The sequence below is a fragment of the Leptopilina boulardi genome, unplaced genomic scaffold, assembly GCF_019393585.1.
Source record: "Leptopilina boulardi isolate dan_hultmark-lab unplaced genomic scaffold, ZJU_Lbou_2.1 LbouV2_38, whole genome shotgun sequence".
In the NCBI taxonomy this organism is placed as follows: Eukaryota; Metazoa; Arthropoda; class Insecta; order Hymenoptera; family Figitidae; genus Leptopilina; species Leptopilina boulardi.
Genome location: NW_026137951.1, coordinates 1,485,744 through 1,507,924, shown reverse-complemented (window position 1 = coordinate 1,507,924; position 22,181 = coordinate 1,485,744). Strand labels below are relative to the sequence as shown.

Sequence of the window (22,181 nt, the reverse complement as noted above, 5' to 3'; positions counted from 1 at the left end):
TGATTTTCTTAATTGCATAGCGTTCATCGAAGAATAATTCACTTTTTTTTTTTTTTAAATTATGCAATACTTGATGTATATATTAGGCTCGTTTATCAAATTTTTCACGATTTAATAATGATCGAATCAATCACAATTTCACTGATTTGGCATTTTGATTAAACATTAATTATGATTATTAATTGTTGATATGATGTAAATATGATTATATGACATTACTGTTAAACTCACTGTGAGTCAATGAATTAGCTCTTGTCTTCTTTATTGATATTATATCAATGATTTTTTCAGGTCCCATTGTTAATTTGTCTTACGTATTCTTACGACTCGTTTCTGCAAATAAAATAAATATTTTTCCAAATGATATAATATTCCATTATATTTATTTATTGCTAATTGAAATGAGAGAAATAAATCAATACTTTTTCAATTATGGGAATTTAAATATAATAATTAAATTTTTTGAAAATATTTTACTATATATTAAAATAAGAATTTTTTTTTTAATATTCTATGAAAACTGTGTAGTGTATAATTTTCAAATTAAATTAGAATACGTAATTTGGTGGTAACAATTTTAATAAATTATATTGAAGATTTAGACTTGTCATAATATTATGCTATTAGAGCATTAATTAATTTATCATTTACATATATCATACGGAAAGGTGGGAATTAATGAGATTTAATCCTTCAAAAGTGAGGTAGTCGTGTGATAATTAATAGTTCATAATTGCTACTTTTCAATAATGTTTATATCTTGACAAAAAAAAAAGTTGTATTTTGTTTTTTTATACTCTTAATATATTGTGAAAAAAAAATTCTTGAAACGGGGAAATTGTTTGAATAAGGAAACGAAAAATTTTAACAAGATATAATTTTTTTTAATTAGTTAAAAAAATAAAAAAGACATATATGTTTCTTCACTCAATGAAGTAGTCGATTAGTTTGTATTCTGATTAGCGAACATTCTACTATTTAGCATTGTATAGGATAACCTTTGAGATATTCGAGTCTTGTGCCGCAATTTTTTTTTAAATTTACTTATTTCTATATTTTTTTGATTTTAGTTTTAAATCATTTTTTTCTCGATTGTGGGCAGTAGGTCGTTCGTTTTTTTTTTTTTTGCTTTAGGTCGCGATTTATTAAATTTTTTTCGACAAACGCTCGGATGCGTGTCGCTCTCGCAACTGTTTCAAATTCGCACGGAAGGTACGAGATTGTACCAATGGATGCTATGGCATTTATCTTTTATGGCGGGGGAAGCTTATAATATATAGTTCACGAATGTTCACCTGATCCAACATTAAACTCAGATTTCAAAACTGACCCTGGAATTTATTATTCCTTTACCAGTAAAACATAAAATAAAATTGATAGAATTTCGTAAGTCAAAAAAAAAAATGTTCGATTACAATTATAATTTATTTTTTATCTTCTTTTATGTCCTGTTTCTCATTTAGAAAAATTTTCATTTTATTTAATGAAAGAGTATTTCTTTTTTCATTTATTTTTTTTAATTTAAATTTTAAATAATTAATTTTTAAATGTTCAGAAACAAATTAGAAATATTTTTAATGATTTTTAAAAATATTTTTTAAATATTAAACTAGTTTTTAATTTCCATGAAAATGAACAAAAATATATAAATATTGTAATTCACACTTTATTACAAGAAGTTATTTGCTGTAAGCGAAGAGCATTCTCTGAATTAAAAAAGAATTGAGTAAAACATATCCTGAAAGTATGTGAATCCTGATTCACATATGAATTATACCTAGTAATTTTCTGAACGTTCACATTTTTCTCGAAATATTTATATACTGGTTTTGCATTGCATGTCGTGAGCCTCTCAAACATCGCACGATCTTATAACACGCACAAGAATTTTATTAATTCAAATGGTACATTATTCTTCATCGCATTAGTAATGCTCGTATTTAGCATGAATTTCTTTTAAAAAAAAATTAAGTATCATAATTTGTTTTTTTTAACAAAAAAATAATCCTATTAATTACTGCTCGCATTTCTTTTATTTTTATTCAAAAATTAGTAGTTTTTGGATCAGGTGAACCAAACAATTTGTTATTCTAATTTTTCTAGAATGTTTATTACTCATATAGGAAATTTGTTATTAGATGTCTTAAATTTTTCGTTATTTTGATTTATTCTCAATATCATTTTAAATTTAACTTTCATTAAAAAGTCAATTTCTTCTAAAACAATAAAATATTGTTACATTTTTAATTAGGCTATTACCAGTTTCAACAGAACGTTTTAAGAACGTTTAAAAGTACTTTATAGTGAGAAGATTGTCCTTCAAGTTCATGAAATATAATTCTAGGCGGAAGTAATATTATAAGTGTCTGCGGGGTATAATTCAGTTTCCTGAAATTATTTTCTTCACTGTTTTTCTTTTCTATTTTAATTTTCTATCATATTTTTTTTTTGAAAATTATTGCCAAATTTTTAAATTCAATAAAATTATTTTTTATTACACTTTTTATTTAATAAAATATAATAACAAAAAAAAAAATGTTGAATTTTTTATGAGTTCTATTCAACGTAAATTAATACTATATAACATTTCTCAAAGCCTTAAGATGATTTTAGGTTTCCAATTTCCCATAGGAAAATAATAAGATTATTATTTTTTGGAATATTTAATTTATGATTTAAAATATTTATTCCGACACGTGTGTGTCACGATAGGAAGGTATTTTGTTGTTATTGTAATCGGAGAAAAATTTACTGTTTATTGAAAACGTGTGTGGATAAAATTCATATTCCAGTAAAATCAAAAATAAAATACTTTCATGTTTACCTTGGATTATCATACATGTTAGTAATCATAAAAAATTGTGCGTTCTTATTAAAATTTCTTTTTAATTACTGATTCAATTAATTAATTTAATTAATTACAAAACATTAATTTTCGCTTTTACCTATTTTTCTTGATTTTTTTTATATCTCTTCTTTCCTCAACACTCTGCGATTCTCTTTGACTCAATCATATAAAATCTACAAACTGTTCGCTTAACTTCACACTCATAATTGGAAATTTCACAAAAAAAATTAAAATCCTTCTTCAAATCACTTCCAATTTAAAATCCCGATCAGTTCCTTGAAGTTCAAGACCACGTGGCTCATAAATAGAAGAGCGGGAAATTCGAATTTTAAAATTTCGCGCCGGAAACCAATTACGCCTCATTGTCGAAAATTGCTCGCGTTTCTTCGATTCTTGTAAAATATAATTGGTGTCGGTTAACATTTTGTGACATTGTTTTCACACTTCTGGTTTAAAAAAAAAAAAATAATTAAAATCTCACTTTTTCTTTTGATTAAAAACTTAAGAAAAATTTTTGATTTTTCTTTTTGCACAACCGAAAAAATAAAGCTCAATATACGATTTAAGAGAGAAGTTCAACCGGCGACTGCATTTGCGATCACATCAAGTTGTTCAAGTGACGTCAATATACACTCAACACTCGCCTTTATCCCACTTCTTCTCTTTCTTGAATATTTCACTCCCTCTTCCTCAACTCTTTTTTTCCTTTTCTACTTTCCAATACGTCTCTTTTCTTGTTCATCAAATCCTATCATGTCTCAGAGCATGAGATGACAAAAAAAAAAACAACTTTTTATATTATTATAAACTTGAAGTGTCAATTTTAACAGGTTGAAATATTCAGAAATGATTAATTTCATAATTTTTGAAAAAGAATTAAAAAAATGTTTTGAAAATTAATTTAAAAAATATGCTACTAAATAATCCTTGAATTTTGTCAGACCACTTTAAAGTTAGTTTAATCTCTTCCCAAGAATCCTTTTCTATCCTTTCGCTCGTTAGGCTCTTTATGGCACATTAAAAAATTTTGTTTCATTTTGCAATCATCTTTCATGATTTAAGAAAGTTCTTTTTTATCCCATAATTCAAATTTTTCTGTTGCGGGATATTTACGAGTTGTATTATATAAAGAATAAGAATGCAAAAAAAAAAAAAATTGTCTTTTGGTTCTATATTTAGATATGAATATTGACTATAAAATACTGAATTGAATTTCTAGTAAAATAAAAAAAAAAAAATTTATTTAGCTAAATTTTATAATGTAGAATTTTTTGATAAGAATTCTATTTGTGTTTTTTAATTTCATGTTTTGAATTTATCGTGACAATAATTTATATTTGTCAATGCGAAACACGAGGGCGGATCTACAGTATATGAACGAATGCGCATGTAACCGGTTTTTATAATAGATTAGGACTAGGTATTTGACCTATCAGTACAAACTTACACATCATGTTACTATAACTACCAATCAAAAGTATGATGATACGTTAAAAATTAATAAACGGAAGCTATACATTCTCCTACACCCATTTATTTGCATTTTATATATATCTATTCATCATGTGAAATGCCTTCGTACTTTTTTTTCTATCTGTCACAATTAGGTATCATTAACAAATGTAAAAACGTTAAATTTTACGGAAATGCAATTAATGCGCTCTGTTATTTGTAATTGTTAAATGAATCACGATTTGAAAGGCGAGGTATAGAAAAATTATGCAATCGGGTATTTTTGTATAAACAGTTCATGTAAATATCGATTATAGTAATAGTAATATGAATCGTCTTTATCAAATTTTAAAATTATCAAAGAATATTTGAGTTTTTTTTATGAGCCAAAAGTTTTGAACGTTCATATGAAGGAAATTTTTTTTTTCTACTTCTTTAAATACGAATTTTATTACAAAATATTGTTTAAAATATCTAAAAAAAAAAGTTAATTAATAATTTTTAATAATTTATAGATTGAAAAAAATATTTCGTTTATATGAACGTTCAGAACTTTCGGCTCATTTTTTTTTTTTTTTTTTTAAGAAGAAAAATACAGCCTAGGAAGTGATTAGTTTGATTTTCGTTAGTTGTTTCGCGGAAATATGAAATCTTGTAATGATTGGAATTGCGAACTTTGAAACCTCTTATTCCCTATACAATCATTTACGATGATTCGTAAGATGACTAATTCTTTGAAGTTAATAAACTGTACAAAATCGTCATAAAAACATCCGTTATTTTCCTGTGACGCATTAAATTATAACTTATGAAAATTTAATAATTTCGATTTTTTTTTTGCTGTTGGATATTCCTTAAATTTAAAAATTCTTCCAATTAGTTGAAATTTCGACTATAATAAAGCGGGTCGGAGAATTTAATGATGATGAAGGGATATCATTCTCTGAAGTCGTAGTAACAGTTTGATGGACTGAATTAAATTAGCTTTCATCTAGTTGTCGTGTGGTCGACCCGAGACTGTAAATATTGCGGGGGCACTAACGTATCGTTATTCGACGGATGAGACAGTGGGTAATCAGCATATTAGACCGAGGACAGACTCGTGGTAGATGTCGCAACCTTCGCAAGACGATATGGCATATATATATGCATGCACATTGTCATATATTGTTGTAAGTGTAAGTGACATCCTAGACGTGCTATTGTAGCGGCGCGAACAATGCCAACGGACATTGTTATCTTACCAGAGAATGTGATTATATATGAAAAATAGAAAAAAACCAGAGGACAATATTGTCATTTCATTTAGTTTCCGCCTTTGATTTTTCAGAAAAAAAAATAAAAAATTTCCCTATAATGTGAAATTTCAGAAAATCTATTTCAACAAAATGGATCTTTTTAATACGATACTTCGAAAAAAAATTTATCATCTTTTAAAATGTGAATGAATTTTTAAATTGTTCTTTTTCGTTTGAATTTTATCAAACTTAAACGTTTTTCTGAGCAAGTACAATTTTCAAGTTTCCGTCAAAAACACTTGACAATGATAACTATAATATTAAAATGATGCAACTCTGTATAGTCGAAGGGCAGATGGTTTAATAACATATATAGCTGCAGGTTAGACTAGACCACAGGATGAATTTAGTGGCGGGAAGTGCCCTCGTTATAACACCAGTCAATTGTTTAATCTCGGTCTTGTTCCCTATACCTCACTTGTTGAAAACACTACTCCGTTCCATTCACGATTATATCACGCAAAATCTGCTATATCTCACTGTTTAGTTTCAACTTTGTTACTTGCTTTTTATTCTTTCTGTTTCTTTTGTTTAAAAAAATGGTAGACAATTTTTCTAATCTATATAGGTTTTTTTTTAAAATTATATTTTTTAATCTTAAGTACAATTATTGAGTTCTCATTCTTATTTTGATAACACACGTTAATGACTGCTTGGCAACTGATAGGAAAAAACTAAATAACCGAGTATTATTTTTTTTTAATTTCTTGGTTTTTCAACTTAAAATGTTGTTTCTGTTATTATATAATAATATTATTTTGTGTTTTTTATTCAACTAATGATGTTATTATAATGATTTCCGTTTTGTAGACAATGAAAAAAAAACTACAATTTGTGTAATAAACTATTCAAGAGTTTATAAAATTAATTTAAATATTTGTTTTTCAAAATATTTAAAATAATATTCTACTTGAAAATTTAGATAAGTAGTTTTTAACATTCATTTTGGAAATGAAATGCAGCACTTGAAAAAAAAAAATTTATAATCCGAATGATATAGACTCATAGTTAATTTATAAGTATGAAATTGATACCAAAATTATTAAATTAATATAATAATTTGAATCAATTTGATATTTTCAAGTTAACTAAGGTGACTTTGCAAAATTATTGAAGTACTTGAGGATCATTTAATACTTGCTAGTTGAAAATAAAACGGAAGTAGCTTGAGAGTTGTAAAGTTGCACCCAGCACGAAGTCTTTGTGTCCTATTTAAGATAATTTAAAGTTCTGTACCAGGAACTTAAGCTCCACAGTTGCAGAAAATTAATATATATATATATTATTGTTTCTAAAATTATTATTGTGTCCTTCATGAAGAAACTGTTTCCAATTGTTTAATTTTGCAATTTACTAAAAATTGGATCTATTATCCGTTTGTTCTCAATATCTTTTTTTGAAAACTAATTCTTTTTTTTTCCTCGGGCAAATTAAGATGAGATTTTCTTTTTTTTAAGGGATTTTATTTCTAAAAGCAAAATTTAGAAAAATGAAAAAATAAATTTAACTTACAATAATTAAACCTGCTCCTGAGGGCTATTGAATTGTGTGTGATGAATATTTTCCCTAACATCTATTACAATTTCTGGTCTCGGTGGTATTCTCGGTGGCGGTGGTGGTGATATTCTTAAAGCGTTTTCCTTTTTCCGATGCTCTGCACTACTTGACGGATCTTCTTCCTGCAGGACAAATGTTGTCCTTTTTTGCAGATCCTGTTTATTTTTATTTTTCTCACTAAGACTAGATCTTCTTGGAAGATGATGGGAAATTGAAGGCTCGTGTATCCTTTCCGGTGAGTCTGAATATTTTATCTGTCTGATGAAAAAGAAAAAATTTGTTATATTTTTTTTTTTTTATAAAAAAAAATTATATTAATATATCTAATCAAGTATTTTTAAAATAACAAACAATTGTTTCATAATTACTTTAATTCGAGTGTTGAATTTGATGATGAATTCTTCAAATTTTCATGATGACTATCAATTTTCACAGCCTCTAGTGTTGCCCTCGATCCTTCACGTTGAATTTTTTTCTCCTCCTTTCCATGAAGACTTGGTCTTCTATTTTTTCTAAGACTTGAATTAATATCCTCGAGGACTTTATCGTAATTTTCTTCACCTTGTTCTGTTTGATTCTTTGAAATGTAGGAAGAATTTCTTCCAAAATTCACTGGTTCTGGTGTCTAAAAAAGTTTTGTGTGTATTTAAAAATAGTATTGTGGAAAATTCTATATGGTTTTTTTTTTTTTTTTTTTATTTTGTCATTAAGGAAATAATTGGTACCTCGTCATGAGTGTAAAATGTCGCAAGCTTTTGATCATTTGGATTGTTTATGCTTTCACGTCTCGATGGCGAGTCATCAGGGCCAGTAATCATTACTGGAATTGGTGTAGGTGGTGTAGGTGCATGCATATGTAAACCTCCAGTGGAAGATGCCAAACTTGATCCGGAAGCGGAAGTTAAAGAACTGCTTGAATTATCACGATAGGCTGGAAATGTTCCCGTGCTGACGTGCTCTAAAATAATAAAACAAAAAATCAATAATTATTTCGATTAAATAGTATAATTAAATTTTTCATTATTAATTATAAATTTGCGATTAACAATTAATTTTATGGTGTCAGGATGTATTTAAAAAAAAAAAAAAAAAAAAAGAATAAGAGAAATGTTTATATGTTTAAGGAACTATTTGAACGATATACTTTTGCTTTCCTTATGTGAAGTGCTGATTAAGTAATTGTCGCGTGTTTTAAGGAGAGTATACCCACAGATTCAATAAACTCAATTAAATGTAATTGAGGTCAATTAACCCATTTCTCAACCTTTTGCAAGCTCTGGTCAAACTAATAATTCTTCTTCTGAAATGTCAAACCCTCCCTCTTTTAATCAAATAATAAATCATATGAGAAAACAAGTAGTGCAATCATCAATTTCTTCAAAGATTGGCTATATTTTCTCATTTGAAAATTATTTTTTCTCACTTTTTTATTAGATGATAAGAAAATTGTTAAATTAGCTTTTCAATTGTTATTATATAGTCAATTAACAAAAAAAAAAGTTTTACTTTAAAATTATAAGAGTATATTATTATTTATCCCTTTTATATTAATTGGGAAATAAATAAAAATTAATTCAATTTTAATTATTTCAATTAATAAATTTAAACGAATTCGCGCGAGATTTTCTTGTAATTTGAATTGGCATTGTTTCTAAAAATTTGGCATCACCTCCTTTTGCATGATGTAGAGCTCTAACTTGATCCAATTGCAGTGCTGAACAAAGTGGAGTATCCACTTCATAAGTATTATTGAAAAGTGTATAATTCACTTCATATTCTCCAGTTTCTTTTCGAAAATGAATTATATTTTCAAATCTATGGCCCCACAAAATTTCTGACGGAAGATAGGAACTTCTTGCTTGAGTTGTCATACCTGTTGACTCAATCACACCTGAAATATATCAACCATTAGTATCATTTTTTTTTCTAAACAAAATTAATGACTTATTTTTTAAAATTGTTTCTCTTTGGCAACGTACGTAAAAAGCAATAAAAATAATATTATTCGAAGGTTATGTCGCGGTTTAATTATATTAAAATGATAGTAATTTTATCTTGTTGCATTCCATGAATATATATATGTATATATTCTCCTCATATGGGAAAGGAGATTATGCAAACTTTTAATCAATAGCAATTATTATTCTATAAAAATGATTCTAAGTAGACAATTAAATATTCCACGACGAGTTTTATTTAAATTTAATTATCATCTTTTTTTTTTTTACCTTCTAACATTACGACAATTTCAAATCTCTCATGAAGCATATCACTTGCTGAGAGTCTATAGAGAGGTGAATTTTCATCAATTTTATGAACTATCGTCGTTGGCCAAATGAAGAAAATTTTATCTTCCTCTCCATCTCCACCGACTTTCAATTCTGTTTGAAAAAATGGAAGTGTCTCTCCTTCTCTCGTTACCTGAAATGATAATTTTCAAAATTAAGGATTTTCCACGAGAACAATTTGAATATTTTTTCACGCACGGACAGAATTTATCGGTTTTCCATAGAAATGTCAATTAATTAGAAATTTTTTTTCTAAAATAGTTATTCACCTTCTTTCTGATCATTTGTGCTCTGACGTGAGCTTCTATAATGTGACTTTTCCTCATGTCACCAACTCGAAACATAAGACAGGGTTGCCCATCTCTTTGGCAAATAACAGCATTTCTTGAAAAAAGTAACGTTTGCGTTCGTTTTTTCGGTCTTGACAATTTAGCAAAAACAATGCCCACCATAAAAGCTTGTAGAATCACTCCAGTCATTGATTGAATGCACATAATAAAAATGGCCTCTGGACATTCTTCAGTCGTGTGTTTTGAACCATATCTGAAATACAGAGATTAATTTTTAAACTCAAAATTCTTTAAAATTTTTGGTATTTTTTTTTTTTTTTTTTTTTTTTTTTTTTTTTGAAAACTTACCCGATTGTATGTTGAGTTTCGACGGAAAATAAAAAACAACTAGTAAATCCATGAATATCAACCACACACGGTGTGAAAGAGATGTTGGGATTATTGTAATTCTTGGGGTCGAGATCACCATGAGTGTAAACGATGAGCCACCAAACGAGGGCAAAACCAAGCCATGACAGTAGAAAATTCATAGAAAATACCAAAAGAGTCCAGCGCCATTGTGCGTCTACCAATGTTGTGAAAATATCCTGACAATGTGTAATAATTTTTTTTTCATCCTCTAACATTTTTTAACAAAAAAAAAATTTCCAAATTGTTTTTTTTACAATTGTTTTTATTTCTACTTATTACACAGTAAAAATGATAGTCTATTTTGAATATAATCAGCTCATATTTAAGAATAAATAATTTTTTATTCTATATATAATTAGAATATAATATTCTGAAATTAAGAATACTATTTTTAAAATTAGAATATTTAAAAAATTTACAAATATATTCTAATTTTTAAAAGTAAAATACATTTTATATTTTTAAATAGTAGCCAAATATTCTTTTAAAATATTGTCTTTTTTCTGCGTAAAGAGTAGTAATTTTATTTTTAAATTTCATCTTTGAAATTTGATTATTTTTATATTGAAAAAAAAAAAAAATTGAAAATTTGTCCAAAAATTTTCAAACGTTTGATTAAATATTTATTAAATAAAATGTCTAGAATATATTTTAAAAATATTTATATTTTGCTCAAAGATTTAAAAAATAATTTTTATTTTTTTAATTTGTAACTTTTTTTTTAACAATTGTTTGAAAATTAATAATGTATTCTCATTTTGTGTTGAAACAATGCAAACTGCATTCATTACTCATGTTCTGACTTGAAGCCAAATAGAAGACACGTGTTGCACTTGTGCATAGATACTTAAAAGTAGACTAGGTGTTATTTGTTTCTTCAAGAATATGTTTTTAAATATTAAAAAAAAAAAAAAAAATTATGTATATAATTCTTATATATATATATTTTTTTTAAACACTTTTTAAAAATCTTTGATTTATCTTTATAAATAGTAGTAACGATTCTAGAATATTAATATACGGTTCAAATAATTTACATTGATTTAAAAATACCTGTAAATAGCGCCTTCGTCTTTTTGCAACATTTCCTTGAACAACATTACAGTCCCCGTGTTTAAATACCACCCTTTTACGAAGCCGTTTTGAGCTGAATTTTGCATGTTTGTATCTGAAAAGTATTGAATATATTAGTATTTTATAATTATTTAATTTAATTATTTATTATAATTTAATTATTTAGGATTTGACATTTTTTTCAATTTTAACAAATCTTACATTAAAAAAAATTTTTTTTTTTAATATTTTTTTTCTAAGTAATACTGATTATTCAGTACTAATTATAGTTACTAATTAAATTAGTTATTATCTAATTAAGTAACGCATAAATAAAATTATCACCATGTGTTTTTAATTAATATATATTAATAATTTTTGAAAATTTCTTGTTTACTATATTTCTATAAATATTGCGTCTCGAACAACAAAATTCACAGACATTTGAACGAAATGGTTAAAAGTCGTTTAAATTGGTAAAATTGTCTGTTAGAAAATATAATTGAGATAATGTCAAAAAGGAAAAGATATGAAAGATTTACAATCCAGACGTCTAGTTTTCTTGTCAAGACACAAAGCAAAACAGGGCAATTTGCCAAGTAACATTTGAGCGGAAAAACTATCGAGAAGCTGCCAGTAACCAAATCCTAGGTCAGGGACATTAGTGTTTGATTTTTATCTTCTAATTCGCTGTAGATCATTTCAAAGTGCATTTAACAATTGTTTAATTACTTTTGAAATTTAATCCCAACTTTCTAAATCTGAATTATTAAAAATTTTAAGTTATTTCAATTAGTGACTTATTTTACAATAAATTAGTCAAAATTTACTAATGAATTACCAAAAAACAAAAAAAAAATGTAGAGATTTTCTGAAATTTCGGTATATTTGAAAAAATCTAGTTTTTAAATAACTTATTGGACGTAAGATGAAAATTGCCATCTGGTATAAAGACATTATTTCATCTTTCTGCCAAAGACAAGATTTTTCTTTAGCAATTAGTGAATTTCAACTTGACATTTAAGTTATGCAGAAAGCATTAGCATTTTCTGAGAAAGAGAGAGATAAATGTTACTATATGAAACTTCATTCTTCAATTTCATTCAAGAAACATAGTAATATAAATTTTAGTGACATTTTATGAAAATGTTTATTTTTAAGTAATTTAAATCTTTATTTTTGTACATTTCTATTTCTAAATTTTTATTTCTTTGATTAATAGCTAGTTTATACAAAGAGTCTAAAAAGTGTCTTCAAATACTATTTTTGTACTCCTAATAAATTTGTCTAGCGATTATATAGAAATGTCAAATTTAAGAATGATTGGTTTGGAATAAAAAATAAAATTCACAAAAATAGCAATAATTTTAAAAATTGAGACAAATTAGTTTTTTAAAAAAAAAATTTTTATATCAGTTATATATTTTCTTTAAAATAGAAAAATTTACATTACATTCTCATAATTAACTTGACTAATCATGTAAGCCAATTAAATAAAAAATAATTTATTAACATAATATATTGAATTAAAATACAAATAGATGATGTATTGGTTGGTACGCGTTCCAAATCCACGTTTCGCATTCGTTGACCCTGACACGTTCATCTAAGTTGAAAATAGATTTAAATTTCTTTTAAAAAAAATTGTAAAATTGCATTTTAATTATTTTTTTTTTACAATACCGCAAACGATTTTTTTTTATGAGAAGAATTAAAAATTTTTAAAAATGTCAATTATTATAATAACAATAATTTTAATTAGAAAACCAAAATGGTTTATTAAAATTTAATTAGTTGTTCTTCTTCGCTCAAAAGGGAGAAAATTTTTTTAGTTTTTTGAAAAGCATTCATTAAAATTGAAATATTGTTAAATGTTTTTTGCATTCTAGGAAATTATTATTTATTTGCATTAGATTATTGATAGTCTTGTTAATTTATTTAAAGACGCACGCGATCCTATCAAACTTATTGAAACCTTACAATTTAGTGAATCATCATTGATAAGAACGTGAATGACGAAGTAAACGAGTACCAGTTTGTAGACATATACATATATAAAACTGTGTAATTATTCTTTTAAATAACATACATTACTTTACACTTTTTTTTTACGAACGATATAAAGAAAATTTTTTGAAAAAAATAAAATGATTTATGCTATAATAGGTTTTCAAGTTGAGAGAATTTTATTACTGGTCAATCACCTCAAATTTTAGTATTTTTATAATTATAATCGTATTTTTCTCTAGTTTTCTATAAAGTTTAAAAAAAAATGTAATAATCTTAAACAATTTTATATGAGCTTTCAATCATACTTTTGTGAAATATAAAAAAATGAGGTTTATTGACCTCCGAGAAAATGGATCCATAAAAATAATTAAATTTTTATGTATAATAACAAAAATAAATTATTTTATCATGAAAATCTAATATGACTGATAATATATGTATACATAAATATTATCTGATATTTTTGGTTTGCAATTTTGGGACAAACTTATAGTTATTGAAAATGAATGAAAATTAGAATAGAATGAAAATTTCTTATATATAATTATAGTGTTCTTAAGAACATGTTTAATTGAGGACAAATGAATAATCAATAATAACTCAATTTATTTGATATATAAACTTTCTATTAATATACACGTGATAAGTATTTCTGTAATCACTTTGATTGTACGAACTAATTTAATAGACACGATAGTTATTTTAAATTGAGCAAAAACTTAATTGTATTGATTCATAGCTTGACTTACAACGTGATCATGTGAGTCAGATCATTAGCGCATCCTTTTAATTATACGATTAATCAAGTGTATATGCACATTTTATATTCAATTTAATTTATTTAAAAAAAAACAATTAAAGAAATCTGAATTTTTATTTAATTTTTTAGTAAATTTATTAAAATAATTTTATACGTATGGATAATATTTTAGTATAACAATAATAAAACATTATGTAATAATTTGAAAACAAGTTCAACGCCTCCAAAAATAAAATTCATGACCCCGAGATATTTAATTTTGCTCCAGTCCATCGACTCTCTCAGACAAAATTCTAAATTTGATCTCAAGTTTTAGCTTGGGTCTAAAACACCCGTTATGAGTTGCTCGAAATATCACTCTACTTTGCTAATTTTAGTACTGCAAACTTGAACCAAGAAGTCTTCTTGGAGATGAAACAAAAACGTATAAAATTTTTTTTTTTTTTATCTAAACCACTAAAAATAATAAATTTTCTGTTATAGGCGGGAACTTGCGTACTTGATACATTCTTCGCGCCAAGCAGATTCCCCGGAAGTAGTGGCCTTCACCACAAGCATGGACACCTGGGAAATCGCTCTTCGAAGGCCAGAAAGTCCATCACCAAGGTGAGTACCCTTTGCAGTCTCTGACTGGCGTTCAATGACATCTCTTGCCATATGATCTTCCATTTTCAATTAAATAATCTATTTCATTTCTTTCTTTTTTTTTAAGGGGAAATCTTTTACGGAAATTGTCCTCGATAAATTGTTTTTTTCCCCCTTAAAAAAAAGCAGATGTTTTTGGACCACTTTATCTTAGCATGTGCATTTTATTTCTGTCAATTCTTGGAACGGATTGCTTTTTTCGTAAATGCAAATCTGGATCTTTTAATTTTTATTTAAAAAAAAAAAAAACGTTTTCACGCTTTTGAGACACTCGCGAATATTGTAAGAGTTCGAGTATAAAGACAGACTTTGATTTACTAATGGTCAAACCTCGATTCTCTAAAATTAGCGGTCCTCGCGGTTAGTAACAAAATGGCGGAAATGAGACCTCTTTAAGGAAGACTCGAGATAGGCGGCGATCACTTAAATTTAGATTAAATGCAAATATCCTCTTGTCTTCCATATTTTAATCTTTATTTCCATTGTTAGAGCCAAATATCGCAACGAGTCCATAGCCAAAGGAAAATCCAAATCAGTCGTTTGCACCACATTCGGCGTCTACAAACCCAACGCGATTTCTTTATTTATATTTCTCTTTCATTCAATTTCTTTTCTATTCTATTTTTAATATATATATTAAATTTTAACTATTTAATTATAAAATTTGAGAAATATTTTAAATCTTTTATCTTTCAAAATTTGACAAGATATATCAATAATTTTTAATTTTTCCTTTTGGAAGTGTTTCAATTTTTAAGAATCGGGGAAAATTCTTGCAAAGATGATTTGAAATTTACATAAGGAATGTTTTTTTTGTGTGTTCTTGATTTGAATATCTTGGAAATTTGTAAATAAATTTTTAATTGTTTCACTTATATTGATTTTTAAAGATTCATATTTTATAATTACAAAATTAAATTAAAGACGAATTAAATATTGATATAAATTTTGGAAATGTTCAGCATATCTTCACGAAAATTTAAAATATTTATAACCTTCAAAAAATTTATAATTCAAAACTAAAAGTATGTATACAGGACAAAATTTGACACTGCACTTTGATGTTCTTGATTCAGAAATAGAAATTACACTCAGTTAACGAAATTGGAAACAATCTTGGCTCCTAGTGAATTTTCAGAATTGAATTATAGCACTTGCAGATCAATTTAAATCGACGTAAAATCATTTTAAATTATATTGTTGTTTATTGCCCACACTCACTTGAAAGATATTTTATTAAAATTTTTTGTTTTCTTTTTTTTCTGGTCTACTGTTTACTAGATAAAATTTACTAACTATTAGAATTTATTTGAAATTATTAAAATTGAATTTGAACGCGACATTGATTTAGAGAAGGACATTTCTAACGAGCGCGTCGCTAATTAAACATTAACTAATGAACTAAAGTCTGCATGATTCTGTGTGATCCAATTTTGGCTTTTGGCTTACCACACGATTTTCTTTTATCAACTGTGCGTCATACTGGTATTTGAATCAGGGGATAAAATCATCTAGTTATACCAGATGGAGCTTTACAAATTTCGGGCATACATTTATTGTTTTGGTTGTAATTTTTAAGGAGCCATAATCAATTTTTATCTGATTGCGCATTTTCTTATTAATAGATTTTTTATCTGTTCTTAAAATTTTATTAGTTTAACTTCCTTTAGGAATTTGTTATTAACTATTACTAATATCGATTTAGATAACTTTTAATATTTTATCTAATTATGGATAATTTATTATTTAGAACAAATTTTTGTCTGGATATTAGAAAAAAATTATTTTGAGAATTAAAAGTCATAAAAATGAATTACTTCGATAAATGTATATTATATTTTGACAAAAAAAAAAATCCGACACATTATCGAGAATCTATTTTAGTGTGAAAATTCGAGTATTGTAATCCAGATAGTCATTGACGTCATAATTTTGTCTAGGAGTGTTGCTTAAGTTTTTCTATTTTTGATAATGAAGCGTTTAAAATTTTTTTGTAATATTTAGTTTTATTTTTTATGTCTCCTATTCTCAATTAATTTCATCTGAAATACGTTGTTTTTAAAACTTTTGTTAATATTTATTAGCGAATTTAGCTTTGAATGCATTTACTACAAGTATTATTGACAGAAGGTCTAATAAAATTGACTAAAGGAAGTGAATCTAAATTCTAACTTAAATATGCAATTTTGACATTGGAAATCAGTTTTCCGTTCATGTTTAGTCTACAAACGTAAACTTGACATTCCCCTCACAACGTTGTGTTTTAATATCTAAAATTTTCATTGGTTAAAAATATCTTTAATTTATACAATAATTTTGTTTATTAAAATCAACTATAAATAGTTCAATGTTTCCTTACATAAAATTCATATTAAAATTATACGATTCCTTTATTATATTAATTCCAGAGAAAAGTTTTGTTTGAAACAAAAATATTATAGCTAATAAAAGGCTTTATTATAGAACAGAAGATAATTTAATTCCGAAAGTATATTAAAAATAAACACAAAATTTGTTGCTTAAAGAAATATTAATTAATTTATTAGTATTAAATTAAACTTATTTTTTTGTTACTGAACTCGATCACATGATCCTTGATCTTCTTGATCTTATTATATTACAATAAAGGAAACATTTGCTTGGTATGCAAATTATTTAAAAACTTAAAAAACAATTAGTTAGAGAATTAATTTTAGTTTCTAAAAGATAATTATAATTACAGTTTTTACTTAATTAGTGGTTGCTTAATCTGATATATTTAAAGTCTAATCGTTAAATAAAACAATATAACTGAAATTTTAAAAAAAATATGATAGAACTAAAATTTAATGAGCCAAAAGTTTTGAACGTTCAAATGAACGAAATATTTTTTTTCAATCTATAAATTATTAAAAATTATGATGTCATTGTAAAATAAAAGAGTAAATTAAACAATTATTAAATTAAATAACTTCTTTTTAGATTTTTAAAACAATATTTTATAATAAAATTCGTACTTAAAGAAGTTGCAAAAAAAAATTTCGTTCATTTGAACGTTAAAAACTTTTGGCTCATAAAATTTAAAAAAATATTAATTTTAATTGAGGTAACAAAGCTGTATTAAAAATATTTTTTCTTTAATTTTTATTATAGTACAAATATCAAACTATTTTTACTTGTCAAATATACATCAAAAATGAAATATCTACTTTTATGCGGATTTATCCTACATTACGATTTATCGAAGGTCTAGATTTCTCGATATGTATAGTAGGAAGAATTAGAAATTATATAACTTTAACATAACATCAACACCTAAACACAATTAAATTGATATAATCATACTTCTGAGTTTACGATAGTTCTAATTTAGTATTATAAACTGAATAACTTAAGTGAAAAAAACAATGTCAGTATTTATAAAAACTTGTTAATCATTTGAGAATCAAATTTTACTTTTACTTGTAATTTTATTTTTTTGTTTTTTTTAAGCAGTCAATATTAAACATACAGTAAAAATGAAAATAAAGTTATAAAAATTATTATTTGTTTTCTAAGATAATTTGATAACTTTTTGAAAATTAAGTAGTTTATATAGAAAAAAAAATTGTCAATCATTTTATTTCTAAAATTAAATTGCATTTCTTACTGTAAAACATTTCTAGAAAAAAAAAGTATTTTATATTAAAGAAATTATTCAAAGTAGTACAAAAGATTTTTAGTATATTTTTAAAAAATTATTCTGTGTTGTAAATACTTTTATAATTTTTTAAATATTCACGATGCACTTTAAAAGAGAGAAAAATTTATTGAGAGAAATATGAATATAATTTTTTAACATTATCTCAGACTATTTAATTATTTTCGAGTATAAATAAACAAATATATAAAATTTACAACTTACAATTCTTCAATGCTTGCTCTAATTTTCCATGGCATTGCTTTTTTTTTTTTTTTTTTTTTATTCAGTTAAAAGTTAATGAACTGACTTTAATTTCACGGTCATGGTAAATTTTTTTTTTTTTTCCTACAAAACTACAAGTTTGTCCGACAAATGTCGATGACAACCTACACGTAATTATTCTTATCAGAGACTAACGTTTTTCTCTTTAAAATAGTGAAAATTAGTAAATCGACTTTAGAATACTTTTTATAACAAGCTTGTCCCTCCACTTTATGTGCGCCTAGTATAATATATTTATTTTTTATTTATTTATTTATTTATTTATTTAGAAATCATTTTTTTACACATATGTAAAATAAATATTTAATATTTAACTTAAGTTTTTAAAAAAATAAATAAAAATAATTATTTTTTCTAAAAGGAAAATAAATTTTTTTTAAGAGGTTAATAGTACTTTTCCTGACTTTGCGTGTGATTCTATTTAGTAGGCGGTGTAATTGGCTTTTAGACGTTTAGGTATAATCGGAAAAAGAGGAAATTATTTTCTACCACTTTTAATAATGAAAGTAGAACGAGTGTTCAAAAAAATTTTTGAACATCATTTCAAGCAAAACATCTGGAATATAATATATTTTTTTCTTCATTCAAAAATTCTTTTTTTAATTAATTAGAAGGAGAAGAAAAATTGCTTTTACTTTTCAAATATGAATAAGGAATTAATTTAATTTGTGAAAAATCTTTAAATTAAGTTACTTCATTTACTTATAAATGTCTTTTGAGAATTTTTTTTATTTACTCTATGTATTTAAATAACATATATATTTTAAAAGGTTAGTAGTAGTTATTTTAAAAATAATTTTTTGCTACGTAATTTACTATGCGAAATTGTATATTCTGTTATTATCTTTATTTTACGATAAGATTCACGCCTTTAGTCACTATCAACGTTTATAAAAAATCTTTATCCGAAGTTCCATATGTTTTACTTTTATAAAAGAGTTGTCCCCAATTTTTGAAGGCCAATTTGTCATTGTGTTTATTATAAATATTCAATTGGGAAAATTTTTACTTTGCATTTTATTTTAATTTGTTGAATATTGCAATGAGTATTAGTAAAAAAATTTTTCTAAAATGGTAATAAATTCTTAACGAATTTTTATAATAAACCTTTTATTAAGATCCTTTGAAAATTGAAGATAATTAAATTTCCCTTGTAAAATGGAATATTTTTAAAAAGATAAAAAAAAATCTTTAATATTGTCACTGACAGTAAATTAATATTTTTCTATTTTGAAGAAAATAAAAATTATATTTACTTTGCTAATAATGGACCACCTTCGCCCTTAAAGCTGAGTCTGCTAAATGTTCTTCTTTGAAAGCTATTGAACACTCCAAGTTTATTCTTATCATTAGAATCCTTTATTGTTTCATCAGGTGAATCTTCGCACAATTTGACGGCAACTGCTGTCGCAGGAACTGTCGAATTCGCTAATAATTCATTCCATGGTGATGGTGACTTTTCATGTACCTCGTCTTCATTTATTTTTTTATTAATGCTTGACGAGGATCTTTTTTGCGAAATCGGCATCTCCTGTGCAAACTTATTGAATTTTCTATATATTCTAATCTCACTGACTCATTTTATTTCCGCTCGTTTTTATTTGATTTCTGATATATTTTTACTCTCCCTACTCCTATTAAAACTCTTTCATCTGCGCGCGAACTTTACCAATTTTTTTTTTTTTTATTATTATTTCTCAATTTCGAGGAAATAACATTTTTCGCTTTGATTTAATTGATCTTTCTTTGCATCAATAATCAATTTTTTTGTCTATTTTGGTTTTTAAAATTCTTTGCAAAATTTTTTTTTTTTTATTATTATATCTACTAATTATAAATTATATACTTTGGTATAATTATCAATTCAATAATTATAGGAACTTGAAAAGAAATTCTGAGGTACTCGAGTAACGCAAATTTATTAGAATAAATTATAGTCTTAGCTTAAAATTGCATTTGATATGTAATCAAATTGCAATTATTCAAATATTGGTATTTTAATATTGAATATAAATATTAAATATCACTATTATAGTATCACTATTAAATATTAATGTTAAACATTAATATTATTATTTCTTAAAGTATTCATATATTATTTCCGTGCATTCGAGTAATTATCATTTCCTTGTATTTGAATAATTAATAATTCTTTCCTAGTATTCAAATAATTAAATATTTCTTTCTAATATTAAAATAAACATGAAATATCGCTTATTAATATTCAATTAATCAACAATAATCAATCAATATTAATCATTAATATATATATATATCAATGATTAATTATTAAATATTAATCACTGTTTTATGGCTTTAAAAATGAAAAAAAAATATTCTATATCCTCAATCCATTGGCTAAATATTGCAAATCTTTAAAATATTCCATATGACCAATAAGTTATCAACTTCGGAGAAAACTTCCGTTTTAATCATTCAGACGATATCCTTATCTTTAGCAAGAAGATAATTGCGATTCAAAGTGTAAAATTTCTCTTAATCAATTTTGTCTGATGATATATTTTTTTTTTGTTTTTATTGCAACTTGTATTGAAATGATAATCTTTATAGATTCATAAAAATGCCTCCGTGTTCTTGACCTCGTAATTGCCTTTTGTATTCCTGAAGTTTCGTATTCCTGAATACTCAATCACATTTTCCGGTTCGATTATTTCGTGATACAATATATACTCCATGATCAATTGTAATAAAATCACACTTTGACACCAATTGTTTTTTTTTTTAAATAAATATTCATTCATTCATTCATTAACTTCTAGTCTATTGACTTTTGATGATGATAATGTTTTTGTACAGCTCCGAACAAACAAGTATATAAAAACGTAGAATTTAATAACTTTTGGAATGCTTCACTGATTATTTAAATAAAAATATACGCCATTTTCTTCACATAAATAAAGAAAACAATTTATTGCACGATATGTTTTTATTACGTAAGATTATTATTCTTTCAAGTTCATACCACGATGTCGCAGATTTGTTATTTATTAAAATTTTCTTCTTATCGTTTTTTTTTTTTTTAAATATATTAAATTAAAATTTATTGGAAATCGATTTCATTAAAATTTCTTTTTTAATCACTTATTGCCTTTTATTCACTTGAAATTTAATAATCGCGATTTAGAAAAATTATATTTTGTTTGGTTTATATAGTTGATTTTTTGTCACTTTGGGAGAGTTTTTTTGTAACTTGAAATTTTTTTTTGCGAATTGAATGTAAAATTATATAAACTAAATTGAAAAATAATTGAAAAAGCACTATTATTTTTTTTTTTTTTGAGAAATTAAAGTTTCCTCGTGTTTCGGACGAGTGTTCGAAACCTGTCAACGCGAGAGCTACTTCTGAGATTGCGGACGCCGGTATAAGCGAAAATAATCTACACACATTATAACGTACACGAGCGTTTTCACACCCACATGATGCAAAAAGACACTCTTGACACAAACACATGGAAAAATTCCCCACTCAAGTAAAGTCTTTCACACACTATTATAAAATAATACAGATATATATATACGCGTGCAGAAAACAATTTGAGTCAAAGTTTCATTTTAAAAGAGAATATAAAATTATTTTTAAATAAAAATACACATTTAGAAAAAAA

The 22,181-nt window shown here is 25.2% G+C and overlaps 1 protein-coding gene across 2 annotated transcripts; it reads right to left on the bottom strand.

Annotated features, from left to right (window-relative positions):
- Positions 1-237: 237 nt before the first annotated feature.
- LOC127288026 (G protein-activated inward rectifier potassium channel 3-like) lies at positions 238-22,044 on the bottom strand. 2 transcript variants are annotated; one of them, XM_051315220.1, is made up of 10 exons: positions 19,812-22,044; positions 11,198-11,312; positions 10,082-10,320; positions 9,713-9,986; positions 9,384-9,576; positions 8,825-9,046; positions 7,881-8,113; positions 7,524-7,780; positions 7,111-7,413; positions 238-333 (listed from the first exon to the last, which is right to left on the bottom strand). In XM_051315220.1, the coding sequence occupies exons 1-9, from the start codon at positions 20,081-20,083 to the stop codon at positions 7,116-7,118; spliced, it is 2,103 nt and encodes a 700-aa protein (XP_051171177.1). In that variant the 5' UTR covers positions 20,084-22,044; the 3' UTR covers positions 238-333; positions 7,111-7,115. The 2 variants fall into 2 exon arrangements, with proteins under 2 accessions (XP_051171177.1, XP_051171178.1); XM_051315221.1 differs by lacking the exon at positions 19,812-22,044 and adding an exon at positions 18,496-18,714.
- Between the last annotated feature and the right edge of the window lie 137 nt (positions 22,045-22,181).